The sequence below is a fragment of the Oenanthe melanoleuca genome, chromosome 8, assembly GCF_029582105.1.
Source record: "Oenanthe melanoleuca isolate GR-GAL-2019-014 chromosome 8, OMel1.0, whole genome shotgun sequence".
NCBI classification, from domain to species: Eukaryota; Metazoa; Chordata; class Aves; order Passeriformes; family Muscicapidae; genus Oenanthe; species Oenanthe melanoleuca.
Genome location: NC_079342.1, coordinates 25424094 through 25444897, shown reverse-complemented (window position 1 = coordinate 25444897; position 20804 = coordinate 25424094). Strand labels below are relative to the sequence as shown.

Below are 20804 nucleotides of genomic sequence, written 5' to 3'. Positions count from 1 at the left end.
GTGCAGGAAGGATGAAAATAATGTGATTAAGGGCAACTCTGAGGCTGCTTCATGGCTGACTGTAAATGTGCAGGACTGGTGCTGAGCCTGACTGGGAAGGTGATCCTGGCACACCTTTTCTTCTGTCTTCAGAGACTCCAGTTGCTGGGGGTGTTGTTCTGCTTTGGGGACACAGATGGCCTGAAATGAAGGTGGCAGATTTTTACCACCTCCCAGGGCAGAGTTTGTCACTTGAGCACCTCTTGGCTGTGGTGCAGCCTGTGGGCAGGAGGGGCTGTTGAGAAAGCTGCTTGCAAAACTGAGAGCTGACATGGAGAGCTGAAGAGCTTTTGTGCCTTCCAAATCATTTATTTCCTCAGCAGTTTCCCAGTCCTGTTTTCTTTGGCCTTTTAAAATTTACTTTGTTAGGGGGAAAGTGTCAAGTGAAAGATATCAGTGTGTTGAAGCAGTCTGTGCTGGGAAGTCTATTTGCATGCTCTTGTAGAGATAAACTGGACTAAATGGCTTGGTTATAACCAAAGAAGTTTATTTCTGAGGTGTCTAGTGTGGTTTTGATTTTGAATTCCTTACAGATCAAACTGGAGAGCACAGCTGTCATGTTTTCTTTTCTTTCTTAGGCTCTCATCCAGTGGCCAAGTATCTGGGCTCTGTAGATTATAGATACAACAACTTCTTCCAAGATCTAGCCTGGAGAGATCTGTTCAACAAACTTGAAGCACAGACCACTGGTAAGATTTTGTGTCTGTCTGGCCTGTGTGGGATGAAAAGCTTGAATGAGTAATTTTAGCAAAGGTCAAGTAAATACAAGAGGAAGCAGACAAGTGTTTTTGTTCCTCTTTTCTCCTCGCTGCACCACGTTCCCATTTCAGATGCTGACCTTTCTAAGTCTTGCACATAGTGGTTTGCAGACAGTTCTTGGCTCCCAGAGGCACTAACTAGCTGCCTCTGAGTCATGCTGCTCTTACCTAGCTCTCAGCTTTCTTCTTTGATGTGGTGGTATCACTTAAGTCCAGTACATTGCTTTCCTTCAGGAACTGTGCAGCCTAAAAACGTTTGGAAAACTGGAAGCTCTGGGAAGATTAACTTCTGTTAGTTGTGTGTGAGAGAGATCCTGCCAGCAGACTTGAAAACATTCTCATTAAAGAAGAATTTTGTTCTTCACCAGTGTGGTAACAAGTGAGAGCTGCCCTAGGTCAGACCAACAAGTTCCTGTTCTGATCTGAGTTTGCTCTAGGCCACATTAAAGCCTTACTTCATGTTAAAGTAGAATTTGTTTAAAGTATGGATGCTTACAGTTTCTTCCTCCATTTCTTCAAGAAGGGAAAGAAACAGGAGAAGGAGGATTTGCAGCATTCAGGGTCACTTGAAGGCAGCATTGCCCATAGAGAAATTTCACTAGAAGGAAAAAGCTTTGGAGCTTGTGTAGCACCATGAGCGTGGGGAGGTTGCAGTGTGACTCTCCCTGTTGGAATTGCAGAGTTCCTGAGACTCCCAGGATGCTCCTGTAGCCACGAGAGGAGGAGAGAGACCTCTTGTAATTGTTCAGAGCTGTTTCCAGCAGGTGGGGACATGGCTGGGCAAGGCCTGTTCTGAAGGTGAAGTGAGCTCTGTTTGGAGCAGGAGGCTGGTCTAGACATCTCCTAGTGTACAATCCAACTTAGGCTTTCCCTTAATCCTGAATTCAGGAAAGAGCTGGTGTATGGAACTGCTTTTCTTTAATTGCTTGCTGCACTTGAAAATGCAGAAGAGCATCAGTACAGACTTGATATTTGTGTCTGAATTAGGAATTCTTCATTACCTGTAGAAATCCAGAAGGAGCCATATCTTAGTTGGCTGTGTGCTGTGAGGAAAATTCCACCTCACTTTTGTACTGTGCAGACTTTGTACATTCTGCATTTTTGTCTGTGTAGTGGCAGCTGCACAGAAACTCTGAAACAGGCCCAAGAAGACCTGTCAGAGAATCCTAACTCTCACCAGTTCACTGTTCAAATGCAAAGAATCTGGGTTGAAATGCTCATTATAAAGTATGGAAGTGCCTGTTGAATGTTGCTTTGTGTTCTGTGATCTCACAGCTGAGGCTCTTTGGGTGAAACCAAAGAAATATGGAAGGCAATTAGGAAATGCCTTTGTGTGGACATGAGTGAACCACAGTCTCACAAATCCATGGTCTTTGTGTTCTTCCTACCCTTGTGTGTCTCTCAGTCTTTTTGGTCAGCTCAGCAAGGCCATGAGTTCATTATAGAAACTCAGGTAACTCAGTGCTGGTGTGAGCAGAGCAGCTCACCTGGGAGAGATGGCCAGGCACTTTCTTCAGCAGATACCTGCAGCCAAGGTGTGAAAAAGTCTAAAACTGACTCCAGGCAGGAGTCAAAAAGAGAAGCTTTTAACAAATCAAAAAGACCCCAGACTGAGTCAGAACTGCTGAGTACAGATTCAGCCTTGCTGAGCTCTGGGGCAGGCAGAGCTCCTTGTGCAAGGTGCAGCCCAAATGCAGCTGGCTGGGTGTCTTGGTTTGAAGCACAGGTGTTTGAAACAGTGCTCCTGTAGAAGGTGGAGTTTTCCTCTGAAGGTGCAGGGATGATGTGGAAAGGTCTGGCTTTCCTCTGGAATGCAGTGGAAAGAAGGTCCCTTGGTGTCCAAAATGTCAGTTTTTATCTGGGTAGGAAAGGCTTGGCTGCTCCCCTGGCTGGAGCATCTCCCAGTGGGATGATGGAATTTTATCAGTCATGCAGTGGGACTGGATGGGCCAGCAGCAGATGATATCTTCCTGGAGGGAGGATGGGCTGTGGGAAAGATAAAGATGATTGCCCAGCTGGTTTAAAGCTGGCCCATGAGCAGATAATATGTGCCAGGAGATCAGGGTCACTGCCCCACCCGGCTCAACAGATGGGGACAGAATACACATTGCTGGCCACATCCTGTACTGCAACCCAGGACACTGGGCAGTATCAGCAGGTGGAGGACAGTGCTGGCAGTGCTCTGAGGAGTCACCTTTCCCTCTGTTTTCTGTTTGTTTTTCTTTCTGCTTTCCCCTCTGTTCTCTGCAGTTTCGGAAGCGCCCGACGTCGTGTCCCGGATAACGCAGTACATAGCAGGGGCAAACTGTGCTCACCAGCTGCCCATTGCTGAAGCCATGCTGACCTACAAGCAGAAGAGGTAGGACCCCCTCGTCCTGCTGCCTGCCAGGACCAGCAGCTGCTTGAGAGCAAAGTGCTTTTCTCATGTCGTGCCAGCAGTGTTTTGAAAAGCAAAGGGCAGAGCCCCTGGGAGCCTCACGTTAGCCTGTACCCAGCAGTGTGTCCCACTCTGTGAATCTGCACACCAGGGTTGCTCTAAGTGCAGTCAATCTTTTCTTTAAGGAATAAGAGATTTGGGGAAGTGCAGGCTAAGCAGGGTGGGGGATGGATGGATTTTATGTGCTTAGGTTCCAGAGATCTCTCACCACAGCAACCTTTGGTGTGTACAACTGGACCTTGGCATCCTCCCACAAAGCATCTTCCATGAGACCTGACCTTTTTTACATTGAGGTTTAAGGAACTTTTTTTTTCTTTTTGGAGTGTAAATAGCAGAGCTTCTTGCAGGAGAGACAAAATCCTTGTTGATTGGCAGTTGCAAGCCACCAGGATTCCTGCTGAGGAGGGTTGACATTCACCAGATTTCATTTCAACTTTTCTTAAGGGATAAGCAGGCTGTAGGAGGGAGGAGTGGGGCCTGAAAGCAAGACTCAGGAGTATGTAGATCCAGGAAGAAGAGTAACTGTCACTGAAGGGTGGAGAAGAACAATTATCAAGGGACAGAGGAGAATAATAGATTTGAACTCAGCTGATGGGATTTTTCTCAGTTAGGGACTAGCAGCTCCCTAGGAGACATGGATGTTGTTAATTTTTAATTACTTCTATTTGATTTTTCATTTTTGGTCCATTAACATCCCTTATTGGTGTCTCTTTTGCCTAAGAATTGGGAGAAATGGGAAGTGTGGGTAATGTCACCTTTTCCCCTTCTTTTTGGAACTTCTCATTGTATATTGCTTTTCCATTCCTGTGTCTGCTCTCACGTTACTGTGCAGAAATGGTTCAGTGAAATTTCACCCGTTCTACGTGTTTTTCCTGTATTTCCAGACTGACTGGTCAAGTAAAAGAGACTAGTCTAGTCTCTTCATGTATTTGTATACTTCTGTAAAGTTAACATGATAATAAGGATGACATTTAAAGAGCTGCAGATCACTTGAAGCTCTTGCCTTCAGTTTTGCATTTTGTTTTTGGTGTGAAGGCTTCACCTTTGTTACCAGCAGGGAGCTCAGAGTCCCCAGTGCAGTGTGAGCCCCTTCTGAGGCTGCCTGGTTCCTGCTCTGCACCCTTCAGGTGCTGGCTTCTGCCCTGCTGTCCACTGCCTCCTCCATTCTGGTGCAGCTTCATTTTTGTCACTAACACACATTGAAGGGTTTTGAGTTTCCCATGTGTCCAGAAGGTCAGTTCAGCACTTTGTTGGAGAGCAGCTGAAATGTGTTTGAGCAAACCCTGCCCTTACCCCTCCTAGCAGGGCTGCTTTACCAAGCTGGTCTGATCCACCTGGGTTTGACACCCTTTGGACTCTGGTGCCGTGCCTGAAGCTGTTCATAGTTTTAATTTAGGAGGTTATTGGGAAGAGAGATTGCTGAAACTCATGGTCAGACTCTGGCATAGCTTGAAATCTCTCAGTATTTCTGTGTGTCTGCCTTAACTTCTGCTTTCAGGTCAGTACCCCATGAGCAGAGGAGAGTGAGTCAGAGGAGCAGGCTCTCCAGTGGAGCATGGGCATTGTCTCCTGGGTGCCTTCCTTTAGGAATGGGGGTCTCTGTCACTGCCAGCAGCTTAGGGAGGGAGTTGTTAAAAACAGCACAGAAATTATGTCTCCATTGGCACTATCTGAACAAATGTATGGCTTTGTTGCAAGTGTAATAACACCTTTATCTTTTTCTTTGGTTGCTTCCTGAAAAGGAAAAAGAGCTTTCATTTTGATTTTACCATAAGGTACCAGTTGCTTTGAGGTTCCCTCTCCCAGCTCCCATCTCTTTTCCCAGTGAACTGGTGATTTGTGCCTTGTTTAACAGCTCCTGCGGGTCTGGGATGCACAGTTTGTGCTGTAGGTGCAGTTCTGCTCACTGCTTTGAAACTATGGCATCTGCTGGCAGAATGCATAGTTGAAAGTGGCTGCTGTGCCTTTGGACCACACTTTTGGGTTCCCAGGATGCAGATGGAGTGGGAATGAAGAAGTTGTTGAGAGAGCAGTACAACATGGAGGAGGTGGGGTTTTTCCTTGCATTAGCCATCAGAAGATATAGTGTAGCTCCAGAAGGATCAGGATTGAGAAAAGGCTTTTCAGTTCCCATCTGCTGGGACTGGGGGTGCTGCAGGTAGCACTCAGTGGCCCAGGGTGGGATCACCTGTGCAGAATACAGACCAGCAAATCTCCTCCCTGTAATCAAAGATTTGAGGACTAGCCTCTTATTGGCAGAGCATCCCAAATGTCTGGGGTTTCTCTGAGCTTAAGAAAGAGAAGACAGATGTGTGCTAGCAGTGGAGCTGTGCTCTCTGAGCTGCCTCCAAAACCCCCACACTCTGCAGGGTCCCCTGCCCTGAATCATATGAATATTGGGCATTTGTTATTTTGTACTCAGCACACCAAGTTACTGCAGCTCTCTCCCCCTTGAGGCCAGAGGTGAAAATGGCTTCTCCAAGGCAGTGGTCCAGGTAGAAACCAGCAGCACTACCTACAAATTCATTGCAGGAGAAATCTCCCAGAATCCTGGCATCTTCTCTGTTAAACAAGCCCTAGTGGTCCAAGGAAAGCCAAGCCAGTCTCTAGGATGTAGCTGTATGTGATGAGCTGCTTTGTAACTCTCTGCCAGCTGTCCCTCCTCTGACTGACCCTGCTGTCCCCCTGCCCTCGTTCTGTTTGTCATGGCAGAGGTTGGAGCATGCACTGCCTGTGATGGACTGCAATGGTGCCAAAGCTTTGTCCTGCTCTTCTGGAGCATCTGCTGACCTTACCTGGGAGCAGGAGGGGGCTGCCTATGAGGCAAGGGGCTCACCAAGGAAGTGAAGTGCCATTGCAGCTCCTCTGAGTTACACTGGGTGACTGAACTCTGTCTGTGAGCTCTGGGAGAAGTCCTGGTCGCTGAATTCTGAAGGAAAAACGTAATCCAGGCAACACCTGGGCAGCTGAGACCGTGGGGAGCCTCTCCCTAGGAGGGGCATACTGATATCTCTCTGCATTGCTTTCTTGAAAGAAACCCTGTGGTATTGGAGGTGTGAGATGCAGCACTCACCCATTCCCAGTGCAGCTGGATTGCTGCTCAGCTCTGGGCTGGTGTCACCCACTGTAATTCAGTGCCCAGCACAGCTCATGCCATGTGGCTTCTGGACAGCCCTTGCATGGATCTGGGGAGCAGCCTGGCTGTTGGAAATGGAAGCATTGTTCACTTGTCAGGGCAAGGGCTGGATCACTGCCTGGTTATGTGTTTGGAGAGCACTTCCCAGCTCTTGCTCCCAGTTCCCTTGGGTTGGAGGGCTCCTGGCCAGTAGGAAACATGGATTACATGGATCCTGCCTGCTGTGTGTCTCAGAGCAGTGGCTGAGCAGAGTCCAAGTCATTGCTCCAAGTGCTTCTCTTCAAGCACACCCTGCAGCAGCTGCTGGATATGAATATGGCAAAAAGGGCCCTGGACCCTCCTCTGGTTCAGCAGAGCTCGTGGGATCTGCCTGGTGACTGCAGGAAACTCCTTGGGCAGCTGCTGGAAGTGCAACAGGAGTGCAGCAGAGGAGAGTCAAGGCTTGAGAAATGATGGATATCCTGACTATGTCCATCCTGCCACAGGAAAATGAAGAGTGCTGGAAAGGAGGTTTTTGGGAAGGCTGAGACTCATCTGATGTGTCGTGAGGACCTGGTGTTGCTTTGTCCCTTGTTTGGTTTGACCCTGGTGGAAGCAGGTCAGTGTTAGCCAGCAGGCAGCTGGAGTTGCCCAGTGGCCAGGACAGATTCCATATCAGAGATGAGAGAAGAGTTGGTGGTGGTGGTGCCTGGCCTGAAGTGGCCCAGAGTCCTGCTAGTCCTTCAGTGATAAAAGTCCTCTCTTTTCTGTCCTTCAGGGCTGGGCTGGAATAAAGGTGGTGACTGAGATCCTCCTGATTAGAGAGGTGACACATCAGTAACCTCTAAAAATCACAAACTTGGGCCAGGTCTGGCTTTAAATTACAGCTGAGGTACCAGAGCCTTCAGAAGCCCTGTGGGTAAAAAAAAAAAAAAAAAAAAAATTAAATTACAGCTAGGTACCAGAGCCTTGGACATGTGGGGTTAACCCTGTGCAGCCTGGGAATCTGTGCAGCTGAGGTAATGAGGGGAAGTTGTCTTTCCAGAGGTGGGAAATACTTGAGTTGCAGGGCTGTGGTAGGAGGAAGGATCAAAGCAGCTGTTACCAAGGTGAAAGATTCTGGATTAATGTTTTGGGACCTCAAGATCCTGAAGGATAAAAACTGGGAAAAGCATGAAGGAGGAAATGAAGAACTAGCATGGTCATCTCATCTTTTCTTTCATCCACATGAAGAGCAGCTGTTTTGATAAGCTGCATTTCCAGATACACATGTGCAAGACCAGAGTTCCCAAGGACTAGGCTAGCAGAGCTGAAATCCAGCTGGATTCCTTCAGGAGCAGCCTGTGCATCATTGTGAGCCCTGATAAATGGTGGCTGAAGCCAACAGTGTGTTTCAGAATTGCCCCTGAGCTCTCTGCAGTGGGAATCAGAGCTCCCAGGGGAAGGAGAAAAAGTTTTTTGCTGGAACTGGGCACTCTTTGTTTTTTCAGAGCTCGGAGCAAAGCCACCCAGCAGCTGAGAGATGGGTGGCTGTTGTGAGTGGGACTCACTTTGTGCCTGCCTCCAAGCCCATGGAGCTAAAGGAAAGAAGAGAGCTGAGCCTCTGTTCTGTGCCTCTCCCAACAGCTCTGTGGATTCCTCATTCCCCTTTGCAAACCTGGAAATGTGCTTGTAGATTGGTTGGCAAACATGGGCCCTTTCTGCCTTCCAGCATGGGATCAGGGAACTGCTCACTTTGTCCTGTGCTTCAGGAGAACAACGAGGGTGCAGCAGGGTGGGATGTAGGAAGGGAGCAAAGGGATGCCTTAAGGATGGATAAGCAGAGCTGAGCCCAAGCAAGAGGCTGTTTGCAAAATCATGTTCTGCTTTGGACCACGAGGGAGCTCTGGCTGAGTCATGCTCACTGCAGTTTGATGTCATTCTTTCCTTGGGGCTTGGAGGAACGTGTCCAACCTGTGCTGATCACACAGGTTTACAACCTTTGTGCATTTGGTGCTTTTCTGATCCCTGCTGGAAACAGCACAGAAATACCTGCAGGGTTTTTGCTACTCCCAGCTAAATTCTGGATGAAAGCAATGCTGGATGTTTTTTTTCTGAGCACTGGGGGATGCACAGGAAGAGAAACATGAGAAGTCTCCGTGTTTGTCTGCTTCCTACCTGTTTCCTGTGCTCAGTCACTGAGAAATGTGTGTCTTGCCTTCCCTCTGCTGAGCTGTAGTTCCTCCAGACATGTGGATGTGCTCCTGTGGTCTCCTCCTCACCCTGTGGGTCAGTCTCTGCTCTCTGTGGCCGCTGAAGGGAGCAATGGCTCTGCAGCCCTTCTGGCCTGCCTTCCTCCTCACTCATCTCCTCCTCCTCCTCCTGTCTTTGCCAGGTGTCCCCATAATTCCTGCTAGGTGTGACTGTGGCCCTTGCTGCTGGCCTTTCTCTTCCCGTGCTTGCCCAGAACAGGGGGGATCCCAGATGTGTGTGCTGCTGTCCCAGCATTTCTGGGATGCAGGATGCTGTCAGCCCGGTCCAGATGTGTGTGCCCGAGATCTCATGGGGTGTGTTTGTGGCAGCTGCCAGGAAAAGGGAGGGTGTGTGAGAGAGTGATGGTGTGTAAGGGTGTGTAAGGGTACGGGTGTGAGAGTGCATGAGTGTGCCCAGGTGTGTCTGAGTGTTCCCAAGTGTGCCCGATTGTGCCCGACTGTGTCTGATGTGCCCCAGTGTGTCTGGGTGTGTGTCTGGATGTAAGTGTGAGTGGTTTTGAGTGTATGATGGTGTGTGATATTGTGTCAGTGTGTGATTGCAGGTGTGTGAGGTGTGTGATGATGTGTCAGTGTGTGATTGCAGGTGTGTGATGTGTCAGTGTGTGATTGCAGGTGTGTGATGACATGTCAGTGTGTGATTGCAGGTGTGTGATGTTGTGTGATGATGTGTCAGTGTGTGATTGCGGGTGTGTGATGTTGTGTGATGATGTGTCAGTGTGTGATTGCGGGTGTGTGATGTGTCAGTGTGTGATTGCGGGCATGTGATGGTGTGTGTTTTGTGGGTGTGTGATTGCGGGTGTTTGGTGTGTGATGATGTGTCAGTGTGTGACTGTGGGTGTGTGATTGGAGGTGTTTGATGTTGTGTTAGTGTGTGATGGTGTGTGATATTTTGCGGGTGTGTGATTGTGGGTGGTGATGGTGTGTGATGTGTCAGTGTGTGATTGTGGGCGTGTGAGGGTGTTTGATGTATCAGCATGTGATTGCGGGTGTGTGATGTGTGATTGCGGGTGTTTGATGTTGTGTAATGGTGTGTGATGGTGTGCAATGTGTGATTGCGAGTGTGACACTGTGTGATGTGTGATTGCGGGTGTGTGATGCCGTGTGACATGTGGTTGTGGCTGTGTGCCACCGTGTGCCGCGTGGTTGTGGGTGTGTGATGCTGTGTGACACCGTGTGACACCGTGTGCCACGTGGTTGCGGGTGTGTGACACTGTGTCATGCCATGTGCCATGTGGTTGCGGGTGTGAGCCGCCGTGTGCCGCGTGGTTGCGGGCGCCAGGGCGCGTCCCCCCCGCAGTAACCGTGTCCCGGTTGTCCCCCGGGCAGGGCCACTGCTCTGGGGACGTGCTGGCCGTGGCAGGGGCTGAGGGGGGACGCCGGGAGGCCGCGCGTGCCGAGCTCCTCGGGCTCAGTAAGTAACAGCCGGCGCTGCGTGTTGTGGTGGCACAGGTCGTGTCCTGGCAGCAGGAGCCGTGTGTCCGTGGTGACTGCCATGCCGTCCAAGCATGTTTCTCTGTGGAGCCCGAGGGAGGGAGAGAGAGCCTTTCCCCCCTGGACATCCCTGCCCGTGCAGCTCCTGGTGCTGGCAGAGGAGCCTTGGACTGGCGCTTGCATCCTGTCCGTCCCTGCTGCATGCTGGAATGCCACCTCTGCAGTGAGTATGTGCCCGGGCTGGAGGCCAGTGCTAACAAATCTCTTCTCTTTGCCTTTAGCCCCGACGAAGAATCTTCGCAGAAGTTCATTCCCTTCGTCGGGGTGAGTGTTGTGGTTATGCTGTCCCAAGCCAGCCAGGATGTATTTAGGTGTTAACCTAAACCTGCCAGGTTCCTGCACTAGAGCAGAGTGCTCTAAGGCAGATTACCAGCACAGCAATCTGATGGTTGAGTGCCTGATGTGTAAGGAAACCTCCAAGACATTTCAGCAAACTGCAGGGTGTCTTTTGTTTCTCAGACGGGAATGTGTTGTGTCCCTGGAAATCAGATTCTAGGGATGCTGTGCCTAGCATTGCCCTGGTTGATTGTTCTGGCCAAATTTGCTATTCCAGTGTCAGTGCTCTGCATGCTTGTCACTGATGGCTCCCATTCCTCTTAGCATCCCATCTGTTCCTGGGAAGTAGACAGTACATCCCAGCAGGGAGATGATTTATACCACTGGATATTGGCACTGGTATTTGGGATAGTCCCTCGTTTTTCCTCCTGTCCTTAAGTGTTCCCATCTGAGGTGCCAAGTGCAGAGTGTCTGGACAGGGCCATGCTTGTTCTGTCAGTGTGTTTTGTGCCCTGTGCTCTTTGCCTTTTCCAGCTTCCCTCCCTTTATTTGATCATGCTCTTCAACTCATTAAGTTTTAGGTGTAAAGTCGCTGACCTGCAGCCAGCAGGAATCCCTTGGCTGCTCTGCAGCTGCTGGCCATGCTCCATTCCCAGTTTGAGCTGTGTCCTGCAGGCTGGCCTGGCTGTGCCTGCTCTGTGGGGCTGACACGTGCCTGTCCCCTCCGTGTCCCTGCTGCGTCACAGCTCTCTCAAATCCCAAGGCATTTAAGGAGCTTAGTCTCTCTCGCCCTCAGGCTGACCCTGCTTTCACTCTGCTGCCTCCTCATAGTGAGAGTCTCTCTCTGCACTATTCCTGAGGTGACAATCTACTTTTGTTTGTTGAAGGAGAGATTTTGCCTTCTGCAAAAGCAGAGAGACACATCTACCCAATTTATTCCCTGCTGATGAGATTTGCTGGGAACTTCTATCTCCCATGAACTGCAATTTCTAGTGATGGACCATTCCTACAAAACAGCTCTTTCACCTTCCCCAGTAACATGAAAACCTAGAGGAACTTCCCAAACTGTTGTTGGGCTCTTCAAGCTTCTTTTCAGTATTGATTAAGTCCTGTACTTTGTGCAAGCAAATGGGGCTCAGTTTTATCCAGTTGCTCTAAAGTGATTGTTGTCCTGACATCAGCACAGCTTTTCCAGTCTGGATTTGATTACCTGAAAGTGGTGGAATTGCTTTGTTGTGTACATAACAAAAAACTTGCCTTGAAAGCACTGACTGCCTTCTTAAGTCACTGGTGATGGGGACAAATCAGTGCTGCTTGCTCCTGATTCTCAAGCATTCCTGACACAGTAGTGAAGAGTCTGAAAGGCCAGTTGCAGGTGTCTCACAGGGTCTGGGGCTGGACATGAGCACTGAGGCTCTTTCCCTCAGCTGCAGCCTGCTCAGGGCTGTTGGACAAGGAAGAGAGGGAGCCAGTGACTTCTGGCTTTGCAGTTCCTGATGTTGGCTGCACTCCTGGCTTTTTGGGGTCCTGCAGCTGGTCTGTGCAGTCTCTGACCCAGAAATGGGCAGGGCAGGGCTGTGCTGCTCAGAGTGGTGGGAGTGGAGCCTTGCAAGGGGCCAGAGGGGCACAGAAGCCAGGCTCAGGCTGCCTTGGGCTGGCAGCCAGTTGCCAGGATTTTGACAGGATGTGCCTCTTCCTGGAGGGAAAGGGGCCTGGCTGCTGCAGCTTCCCTGGATGGAGGCCTGTGGGAACAGTGTTCTCATGTATCTCCCTAAGTGGAGGGAAGGGAGAGTGCTTAACCTTGTGTTTCTCCCATGTGTCTGAACTCGAGCATCTTCAGCCAGCCAACAAGGAGGAGAAGGCCAGAAGAGATTTCCTGCCTGGCTTCCAGATCAAGGTGGCTGCAGGCAGTTGTCTGTCTTGCTTGTCCCTCCCCTGACTCTGCTCCTCTTGTTCACAGCCAGTGGCAGTCTGTAAAACATCCTCTTGGTGTTTAACACATGCTGCACTCCAGAGCCTGATTTGTTGCCCTTTGGGTGGAGACTGGCCAAGCTGAGCTGCAGCCTCCTCCTCCCAAGGCACTGAGCCCCAGGGAGCCTGTGTACACACTGCTGGGTTCATGATGGCTTTTTCAAGACTGGATCTAAATGAGAATCCCCAGAGACCCTGACAACTCTCCAAGATCTACTGTTGAGCACAGAGCATAACTCTCCCTGCCCTCCAAATTCTGCAAAGCATTTTGCTTTCAATGATTAACTTCTAATTTTTTTTTAATCCCATATTACAGAAATGTGCTCCCTAGAGATGTGGTCCAGACATGGTCGTGTCTGAACTTAATGACCTTCTATTTTCAACCCACACAGTCTGTGTGACATCATTTCTCATTCTAAAGCAGGTTTTATTGACCTGAGCTCCCTTTGCAGCTCTTTCCCATTTGTCAGCATTTGTGTAGGATAGGCATTAGCCCTGGATACAAGTTTCTTAAGGGCCTGAAAAAGGCTCTTCCCTGAAGTGTTGAGAGTGATGATCCCTGTGTACCCTAGCAGATTATCACTGCAGAAGGTCTCTGCTGTCATATCACCAAGGGCCAGTTTATCTTTCTAGGCATAGTGTGTTCTTGGGAGTTTGTTTGCAGCATGTTCTGTTCCACAAGTTATTGCCAGTGACAGTTATCATTAATCTGAAGGTGCCAGCTGGCCACACACATTTGTGCCCTTATTCCAGCATGACCTGCATTATTCTGACCTGTCCATGTGGTTTGTCCCTGCCTGCCTGCAGAGGCTTTGGTAGGGCCTTTATCTTCTTTGTTGGACACTTCCCTTGTTTAGAGAATAGGTAACTGATCAGAAACTGCTTTGTTGCTTCTGTGGTTTCTAACAAGCCCCAGCTGGAGGTGGCTGCTGCTGAGCACTGGGAGCAGCGTGTCTGTAATTAGCAGGTGCATCAGAGCTGTGCTGAAGGGATGTTTCTGACCCTTTCTCCTCCCTGTAGTTGCCATAGCTTGGAGCTGCTGGGCTGTGCAGGTCTGTGACAGCTCTGTGCTGCCCTTTGTGTGGGTCAGGGAAGGCTGTGAGCTGGAACTGCTTGGCTGGGCACTGCCAGGACCTGCCTGCCTCTTGGAGGACTCCTGAACTGCTCTGACAGCAGGGCCAGTGCCTTGGAGAGTGCAGAGATGAGCTTCATGCTGGGGTTTGGCTTCCTGCATTTCAGGGGGCTCTTGTTTGATAGAGCTCTTCTGCTTTGTCCCCTTTAGGTGGTGAAGGTTGGAATAGTGGAACAGTCTTCTGCAACATCAGGTAAGGAGCATCCTGTGTGTGCTTTCTGTGTCCTGCAGCACTGGGAGCCTGGCTGACAGGCTGAGCAGCCCTGTCCATTGCTGGTGCCTTGGAGCTCTGTCAGGTGGAACTGGATTTTATTTGTCTGCAGCAAGAGAGCCCTCTCTCTTGGGAGAGGCCCTTTTTTCTTGGTGCTTCTCATGGAGCTTCAGGCCAGGTGAAATTCCCACACCTACATCCAGGGAAGCTCTGCTCTCACATTTCTGCAAACTCCATTTTTCTAATGTTGTCAGTGGGGTGGATTCACTGTTGCAGTTGTTTGAGGTTCCTGCTTCAGCCTGAGCAGGCAGTTCATCAGAAGTTCATGCCTGTCTCCCTGCAGTGGGCTCAGTTTCTGAATGAAGTTGATCTCAGTGCTGGGAACTTTGGAGTGGGAAAAATTTTAGCCCTATTTATTTTTTATTGGGGGAGTGCAAAGCTGATATACAGGAGGATATCAGCCTGCTTACATACACAGACATGAGGTGGTGCTATTTTGTCAATGTGAACTTACTTTTTCCCTCCTCCATATGCACAGGAATATTATTTTCCTTGTGTTGGGGTTATTTCTTGTGTTGCTTCAGTGTCAAACCCAGATTCTTGTGGCCTGGGTTACATACAGGTTTGTGCATGGAGGCAGCACACAAGTGCTCCCACCATCCTAAAGGGGATGAAACCTTGGTTGTGGAGGCAGATGGAGTGGGGAGAGCCCTGTGGGTTCCAAGAGTGCTTGCAGGGGAGATTCCCTGTAGGAGATCAGTGGGCTGAGCTGTGCAGGGGGCTCAGAATCAGCTGGGACAAAGCCAAGGAGAGCAGATGCCATGTGAGGAGCCCCAGGGAGTGTCAGTGTCTGCTCCTACCTGGTGCCCAGGCTTACAAAACCTCTCTGGAGTGTGGAGCTGATGGCCCAGCTGACCTCTGGGTTAAGTCTGGACAAAACCTGTGCAGCAGGAGTGTGGAGACTGAGCTTTACCCCAGTGCTGTGTGCTGTGAGACAAACCAGACAGTGTGACTTCCTTTTTTTCAGGTGACTCTGATGACGCAGCTCCCTCCAGCTCCGTTGTCCTTTCTTCCACCCCACCTTCCGTGTCTCCTGCTGTGAAAGAAGCCTCCCCCACGCCCCCTTCCTCACCATCTGTGACAGGCAGCTTCTCCTCCCCAAGGTAAACCATGCTTTGTCTCCTTACACCTCCACTGGCTGGCTTATCTGGCACCCACATGGCAGAGAACTGCTCCAGAGGAAGACTTGTAGTTCTTCCTTCATCCCTAGCAAACATTTGGGGTTGTCACCTTTCCCCTTCACCTCTTCTGCCTCTGGAGTCACTGTGTGCTTGCTGAGGCTGGCAAGCAGCTGGGGAGGGCAGGGGGGATTTTGCACTTAGCAGGAAGGCTGCAAGTTTCAAGGGCAGGATTCTCTTGGGAGAATATATATTCAGAAAAATCACTGACTCCTAGGACACGTGGGGACCAGGCTAATCCCTCATGATTCTTGTGTTTGTCATGGCCAAGTGAGTGCAAGGTCAGAGTGACTTCTGAAGGAGCTGATGACTTTCTCTGGGAGCTGTAAGGTGGAACTGCAGCTCCTATTCATGTGTGTGCCTGCAAGCACCTAAACAGCAAGAGGACTGCACCTGTAGATAATACTAAACCCTGGTTTAGCTGAAGTTTTTAGGGGTTAAAGGAGGAATCCCTCAGAAAGTGCCAGTAAGACTTGCCTGGCTAGGACTTCTCATTTTCTTGCTGCACAAGATGTTGGTGCAGCCTGTCTAACACTTTGTGTGCACTTCTAGTACTCAGAACCACTTGGTGAAGTTCCTCTTGATTCTGTTAACTCCCCTAAAACTCCAAGGGAGCAGAGCAGCAGTCTGTGAGGAGGGGAAACCAGAAGCATTTGGACTCTGCAGGGTGGGAGAGGAGAGGAAAGCAATGAGCCACTCAGGTTGTGCCAAGTCAGGGAGTTTTGGGGTTGTAGAGAGCACTGAGACAGGTGCCCAGGGAGGTTGTGGATGCATCCCTGCATCACCTGCTCCAGGTGACCCTGCTTTGGCAAGGGGGTTGGACTGGATCATCTCTAGAGGTCTCTTCCAACCCCAACAATTCTGGGGTTCTCTGAAGCCTGTGGTACAAGAGCTGGGGGCACACAGTGACACTGAAAAGCTCAGTTAAAAGGGGAAAGGAAGGGACCATGTCTGCCTCTGCTGCTTCTGTGGCAGCAACAGAAAATCAAAGAGGGGTCAGACAAATTCACAGACAGCAGATCCTTTAATGGATACTAAAGGATGTCTCAGGGATGTCCCCTCTAGCCTCCCTAATCCTGTGATTGTCAGGCTGGGGAAGTGCCAGGGCATGCTCTGAGGCTGGGCTTATGTGCTTTCCCTAAGTAGCATCCCCTGCTGTCCCTGTTGGAGACAGAATGGGCACCTTTCCTCCCAGCCCAGAGTGCCCTGCAGGGACCTTTCACCTCTGACTTCTTCAAGAGTTCCCTTTTACCAGGAGGAAATTAAGGTGCCCAGCACTGGGAGGTGTTAGTGCCCACTCACCTGTGCCAGGGCCCATTCCCAGGTGTGTCCCTGTGGTTTGGTGGCAGGAGAGCCCTGTGTGTCCCAGCAGCAGCTGGCTGGCAGTGCAGAGGGCTGGGCAGGCTTTGGGGGGCAGAGCTGAATCCTTGGGTCTGAGCTTTGTCTGTGGCCTTTCCAAAGGTGGAAGTGGTTTGGGAACTGGTGCCCCCAAGAGCACAGGGTGTTAAAGCTGTGAGCCATGGATGTGATAAATCTGAAGCTGACACCCCAGCTCTGGGAATCTTGTACTTTTTGGTTTCATACTGTGTGGTAAACTCATCAGGAAAGGAGGAAGTGTAGGTTCAGCATTGTTCCATCTCCTCTGATCCGTGAGTGACAGCACAGGGCGTGGAGGGTGACCCAGACTGAATGATTGAGCCACGTGTTGAACTGGGAATGGAACATAAAGTCTTGCCTGGGTCTAGTGAATATTAGCATGCTGACTTGAGAAATGTGCTGCAAAGGAGCCTTAAAACTCAAAGCAGCATCATCCTTAAATAATCTCACATCTGAATATTGCCCTGAGAACCAAAACCCTGGTTTTAGTCATCAAAGATGGACTCTGCTTTGCACTCTGACTTTTAGCTGAATAAATGGCAAAGAAAAGGAAATGATTTTCTGAGAGGACTGTAATGATGGGACATCCTTGTTTTACCTTGAGTTTCTTACTAGACAGGTGGTGCAAATGGATGCATATTTCATTCAAGATTACAGATTTATCTTCCTTAACAATTGCCATTTCTCAAACTGGGGACACAGACTGGTGGATAAATTTAGGCTTTTGTCTAGTAGTTGTGTATTATTCAACGCTGAGTGTCACTGTGTAGGAAGAAGTACAGGCTGTCACTTGTAGGTCTGCTGAATGATGAAGCCCTGCTCCCCTCAGGGTTAGCAGTGAGAGGCAGGGCAGGAAAGGGCTGGAGCTTCCCAGGCTGCTCATCTTACCTTGGGAGGACTGGCAGCATGTTTTGGTGATGCACGGCTGCTGCCACATGGTGCACAGGAGTTCTCAACAGCAGAGCATATCCTGAAATCTGCTGTTGTCTAGCAAACCTCACACGCCTGGCAGAATTTTTTTCCCCAACAGTGGAATTCCCCAGCAAGTGGTAAGGCTTAGGGGGTAGGCAATTCAAAAAGCAAGTCAGGGAGACTGGGAACTGAGTGCCTGATGTTCAGGGACCCGCCAAGTCTTTGTTCACCCTGGCTGAGAGTTGGTTTTGGCAGTGGACAGAGTCACTCATCAGTGCTCAGGAGGCAGCAGCAAGGTGCTTACAGCCTCTTTTCCCCACTCAAAGTAATCTGGGCCACCTCAGGAGCTGCCTTAGCTGCTGTGTCACAGAACTCAGCATCATCTCAGGAAACTGCCTGTCTGCTCCCTTTCCTGCTGCTCACCCTCGTGACTGCAGGAGGTCAGCTTCTCTTGGCTCACTGAGCTCCTGTGCAGTGGGACCCAGACTGCATCTCTCAGGGGTAACTTCTTGGGCTCCTGTCATTGCTGCCATGTCACTGCCTGATTCCCCAGAGAGCCAGCTGTTTCTCCTCTGGCCAGGAACGGCAGCCACGCTGCTGAGGGGCGTGCAGAAATGACCTCCTGCTCTTGTTCTCCAGCCAGAGCCTCGGTGCTGAATTGATGGGCCTGCAGGTGGATTACTGGATTGCAGCTCCACCCGTGGACAGGAAGAGAGACCCAGAGAAGAAGGACCCCTCCAGTACCAAAAACACACTGAAATGCACTTTCCGGTCCCTGCAGGTCAGCAGGTTACCGGCCAGCGGCGAGATCGCCACCACGCCAACCATGTCCATGACTGTGGTGACAAAAGAAAAGAACAAAAAAGGTGAGGTGTCCTCCTGTCCCTGTCCTGCTGCTCCAGAGCTGCCTGACTTGTCAGTGCTGGGTTACAGCAACTCAGTCCTCTTTTTATCCCCCAAATCCTAATCACTTGATGAGGAGTGACTGTGTGGACCTGTCCTGGTTTGAAGGACAGGTGTCTGCCAATAAAGGCAGAAGCTTCTCTTTGAAATGGAGAATGTAAACCCCCTCCCTCCAAATTATTATTATAATTTTGAAATTAAGGGGCTCTCAGGCAAAGATATGGGAATTAGGAATAACAGTTCTTTACTAGAAAAATTAAAATAGAAATACAGTATTACAAAGAACAATCCCAAACCCTGCCAGAGTCAGAATCCAAGCTGACACCCGTCAGTCAGTCAGGGTGTTGGCACAGTCCCATTCAATGGTGGCTGCATCCTCCTGCAGTGGCAGATGTGGTTCAGCTGGAGCAGTGCTCCTGGAGAAGGTGCAGTTTCCTCTGAAGCTCCAGGGATGATGTGGAAAGGTCTGGCTTTCCTCTGGAATGCAGTGGAAAGAAGGTCCCTTGGTGTCCAAAATCTCAGTTTTTATCTGGGTAGGAAAGGCTTGGCTGCTCCCCTGGCTGGAGCATCTCCCAGTGGGATGATGTAATTTTATCAGTCATGCAGTGGGACTGAATGGGCCATTAACAGGAGATATCTCCTATTAGGAAAAATTTATTCATCAGAAGAGTTGTGAAGCCCTAAAAGGGGCTGCCCAGGGCAGTGGCAAACCACCATACCTACTGCTTGGAGGTATTTAAAAGATGTATAGGTGTGGCACTTGGGGACATGGTTTAGTGATGCAGTTGGCAGCGTTAGATTAGCAGTTCAGTGCAATGATCCTGGAGATCTTTTTCAAACTCAGCAATTCCAGGATTTTAAAATTCTTATGTTTTTGTACAGAATGCTTTGTGGGTCAAAAGGATGTAGAAGATAAATACTCTCCTGCTCTTAAATTCGTGGCAAACTAACAAAATGGCATTTTGAATGTTGTCAGTGATTTTGTATTTGCTCCTGGCCTTGGTCGTGTGAAACATTTTAGAAACTGGAAACAGCTCTGCAACAAATTCATTTCAAGGAAGCAGCAAGGCAATTCTGCATTTACATTTTAGCTGCCAGTAGTTGTCCTTCACAACATCCTCTGCCTTGGGGCTGGGTATCACTCCTGATGACTCTGAGAGAAGGCTGGCAGAGCCTCCTGGACTGCAGGATATGGGTGCATAACCCTGCAGCCAGGTCACTGCCAGGCCAGCACAGCTGTGTCCCTGCTGGGACTGGAGCTGCCACCCCTGAGGCAATCCTGAGACACACCAAACCTTCCTTCCTGGGGGCAGCCCAGCCTTCAGCAGAGCTTCCTGGGGAACTGGACACTTTTTAAATTCTCCTTATGCCTTCCCTACCCTCCAGCTGCCCCCATTTTGTAATCCCTCCTGCTCTCCAGATGTCTGTATTGGGCCACAGTCAGTACAGCCTGGCACTGCAGATGCAGATGTTTCCCCTGCATGGTGTCCCAAAAGAGCAGGAGTTACCTGAAGGTGCCCTTTGGGATCAGGATTATGAGCTGGGAAGTCTTCACATAGAGACATTTGGGGATAAGATGCCCATGTGCATCAGTGCTCAGCACCAACAGACTCCTGCCAAAAAGAGATTATCTTAGGAGTAAGAATTTCAGATGTGAATGATTAAATGGAAAAAACTCAAACAGGATTTGGTGCAGCTCCTGTGAGTGGCATAGATTCACCTTGTGCTGGTTTGCTTTTCTTCCAGTGATGTTTTTGCCCAAGAAAACAAAGGACAAGGAAGTTGAGTCAAAGAGCCAGTGTATTGAAGGAATCAGCAGGTTGATTTGCACAGCAAAACATCAGCAGAACATGCTGCGTGGTGAGTGCAGTGCTTGCATCATCCTTTGGCTGCTGGGGCAAGGCTCACATGCTGTGATTGTCCTCCAGGCAAAGGGCTGAGCTGGTGTCCTGTCCTGTGCTCTGGAGCCAGCGTGATGGGGCCATTCCTGGGAATGGGCTTCAGTGTGTCCAGCATGGGAGAATGCTCAAAAAATTCTGGGATGTTGGAAGGTCCTCCTTCAGCTAGCTCTGAGTCAATACTCTGGATGAGGACAAGTGTTGGACAGGGCTCCATTCCCCTCTGTCATCCCCTGTTTCTCTTGCACATATCTGGTGCAAGTGTTGGTTGGTGGCAGGCAGTGACATTGTGGCTGCTCCTCTGGGCAGGACACTGGCACGTGCTCATGGCACAGCAAGAGCCATACACGTATCTTGTAGGCAGACCTGGAGTGTCTGTCAGTGGAGCTGGGCATCCAGGAGCAAAAATACCCTTGTGGCCTGTTCAGTTAGCAATCCCCAACAGAGGGACCTGCTTGGGTCACCTCTTAATCCTGGTGAGACTGGCTGGCATGAGGGGTGCTCAAGGACATGTGTCACCTCTCTGGTGAGACTGCCAGTGAGGAGAGACTGCTGTCCATCTGTAAGAGTGCATTTGCCCAAAACAGAAAATGCAGTGTGCTCAGGAAAGCTGAGAATCCAGCTCAGGTGACACTGAAATCAGCAGTGCAGGGAGCGATGCTGGAACAACACCCTGAGCTGTTGTCCCCACAGCTGGTGTGCTGCTGAGCCTTTCTCCTGGTGTGTGCAGCTGGGTGGGGCACAGCAGCTGAGCTCTGCTGACTGCAGGGAGACTCCTGGCACAGCTGCCTCAG

The 20804-nt window shown here is 50.0% G+C and overlaps 1 protein-coding gene across 4 annotated transcripts in view; it reads left to right on the top strand.

Annotated features, from left to right (window-relative positions):
* The window catches only part of PACS2 (phosphofurin acidic cluster sorting protein 2), a 75516-nt gene that overhangs the window by 50156 nt on the left and 4556 nt on the right, over positions 1–20804 (top strand). For all 4 annotated transcript variants that reach the window (XM_056497635.1, XM_056497634.1, XM_056497631.1 and 1 more), the window contains exons 17-23: positions 618–728; positions 3048–3156; positions 10314–10356; positions 13622–13664; positions 14710–14845; positions 17849–18075; positions 19859–19972. In XM_056497635.1, the coding sequence (XP_056353610.1) occupies positions 618–728; positions 3048–3156; positions 10314–10356; positions 13622–13664; positions 14710–14845; positions 17849–18075; positions 19859–19972 (783 nt within the window). The remainder of the gene's footprint in view (positions 1–617; positions 729–3047; positions 3157–10313; positions 10357–13621; positions 13665–14709; positions 14846–17848; positions 18076–19858; positions 19973–20804) is intronic.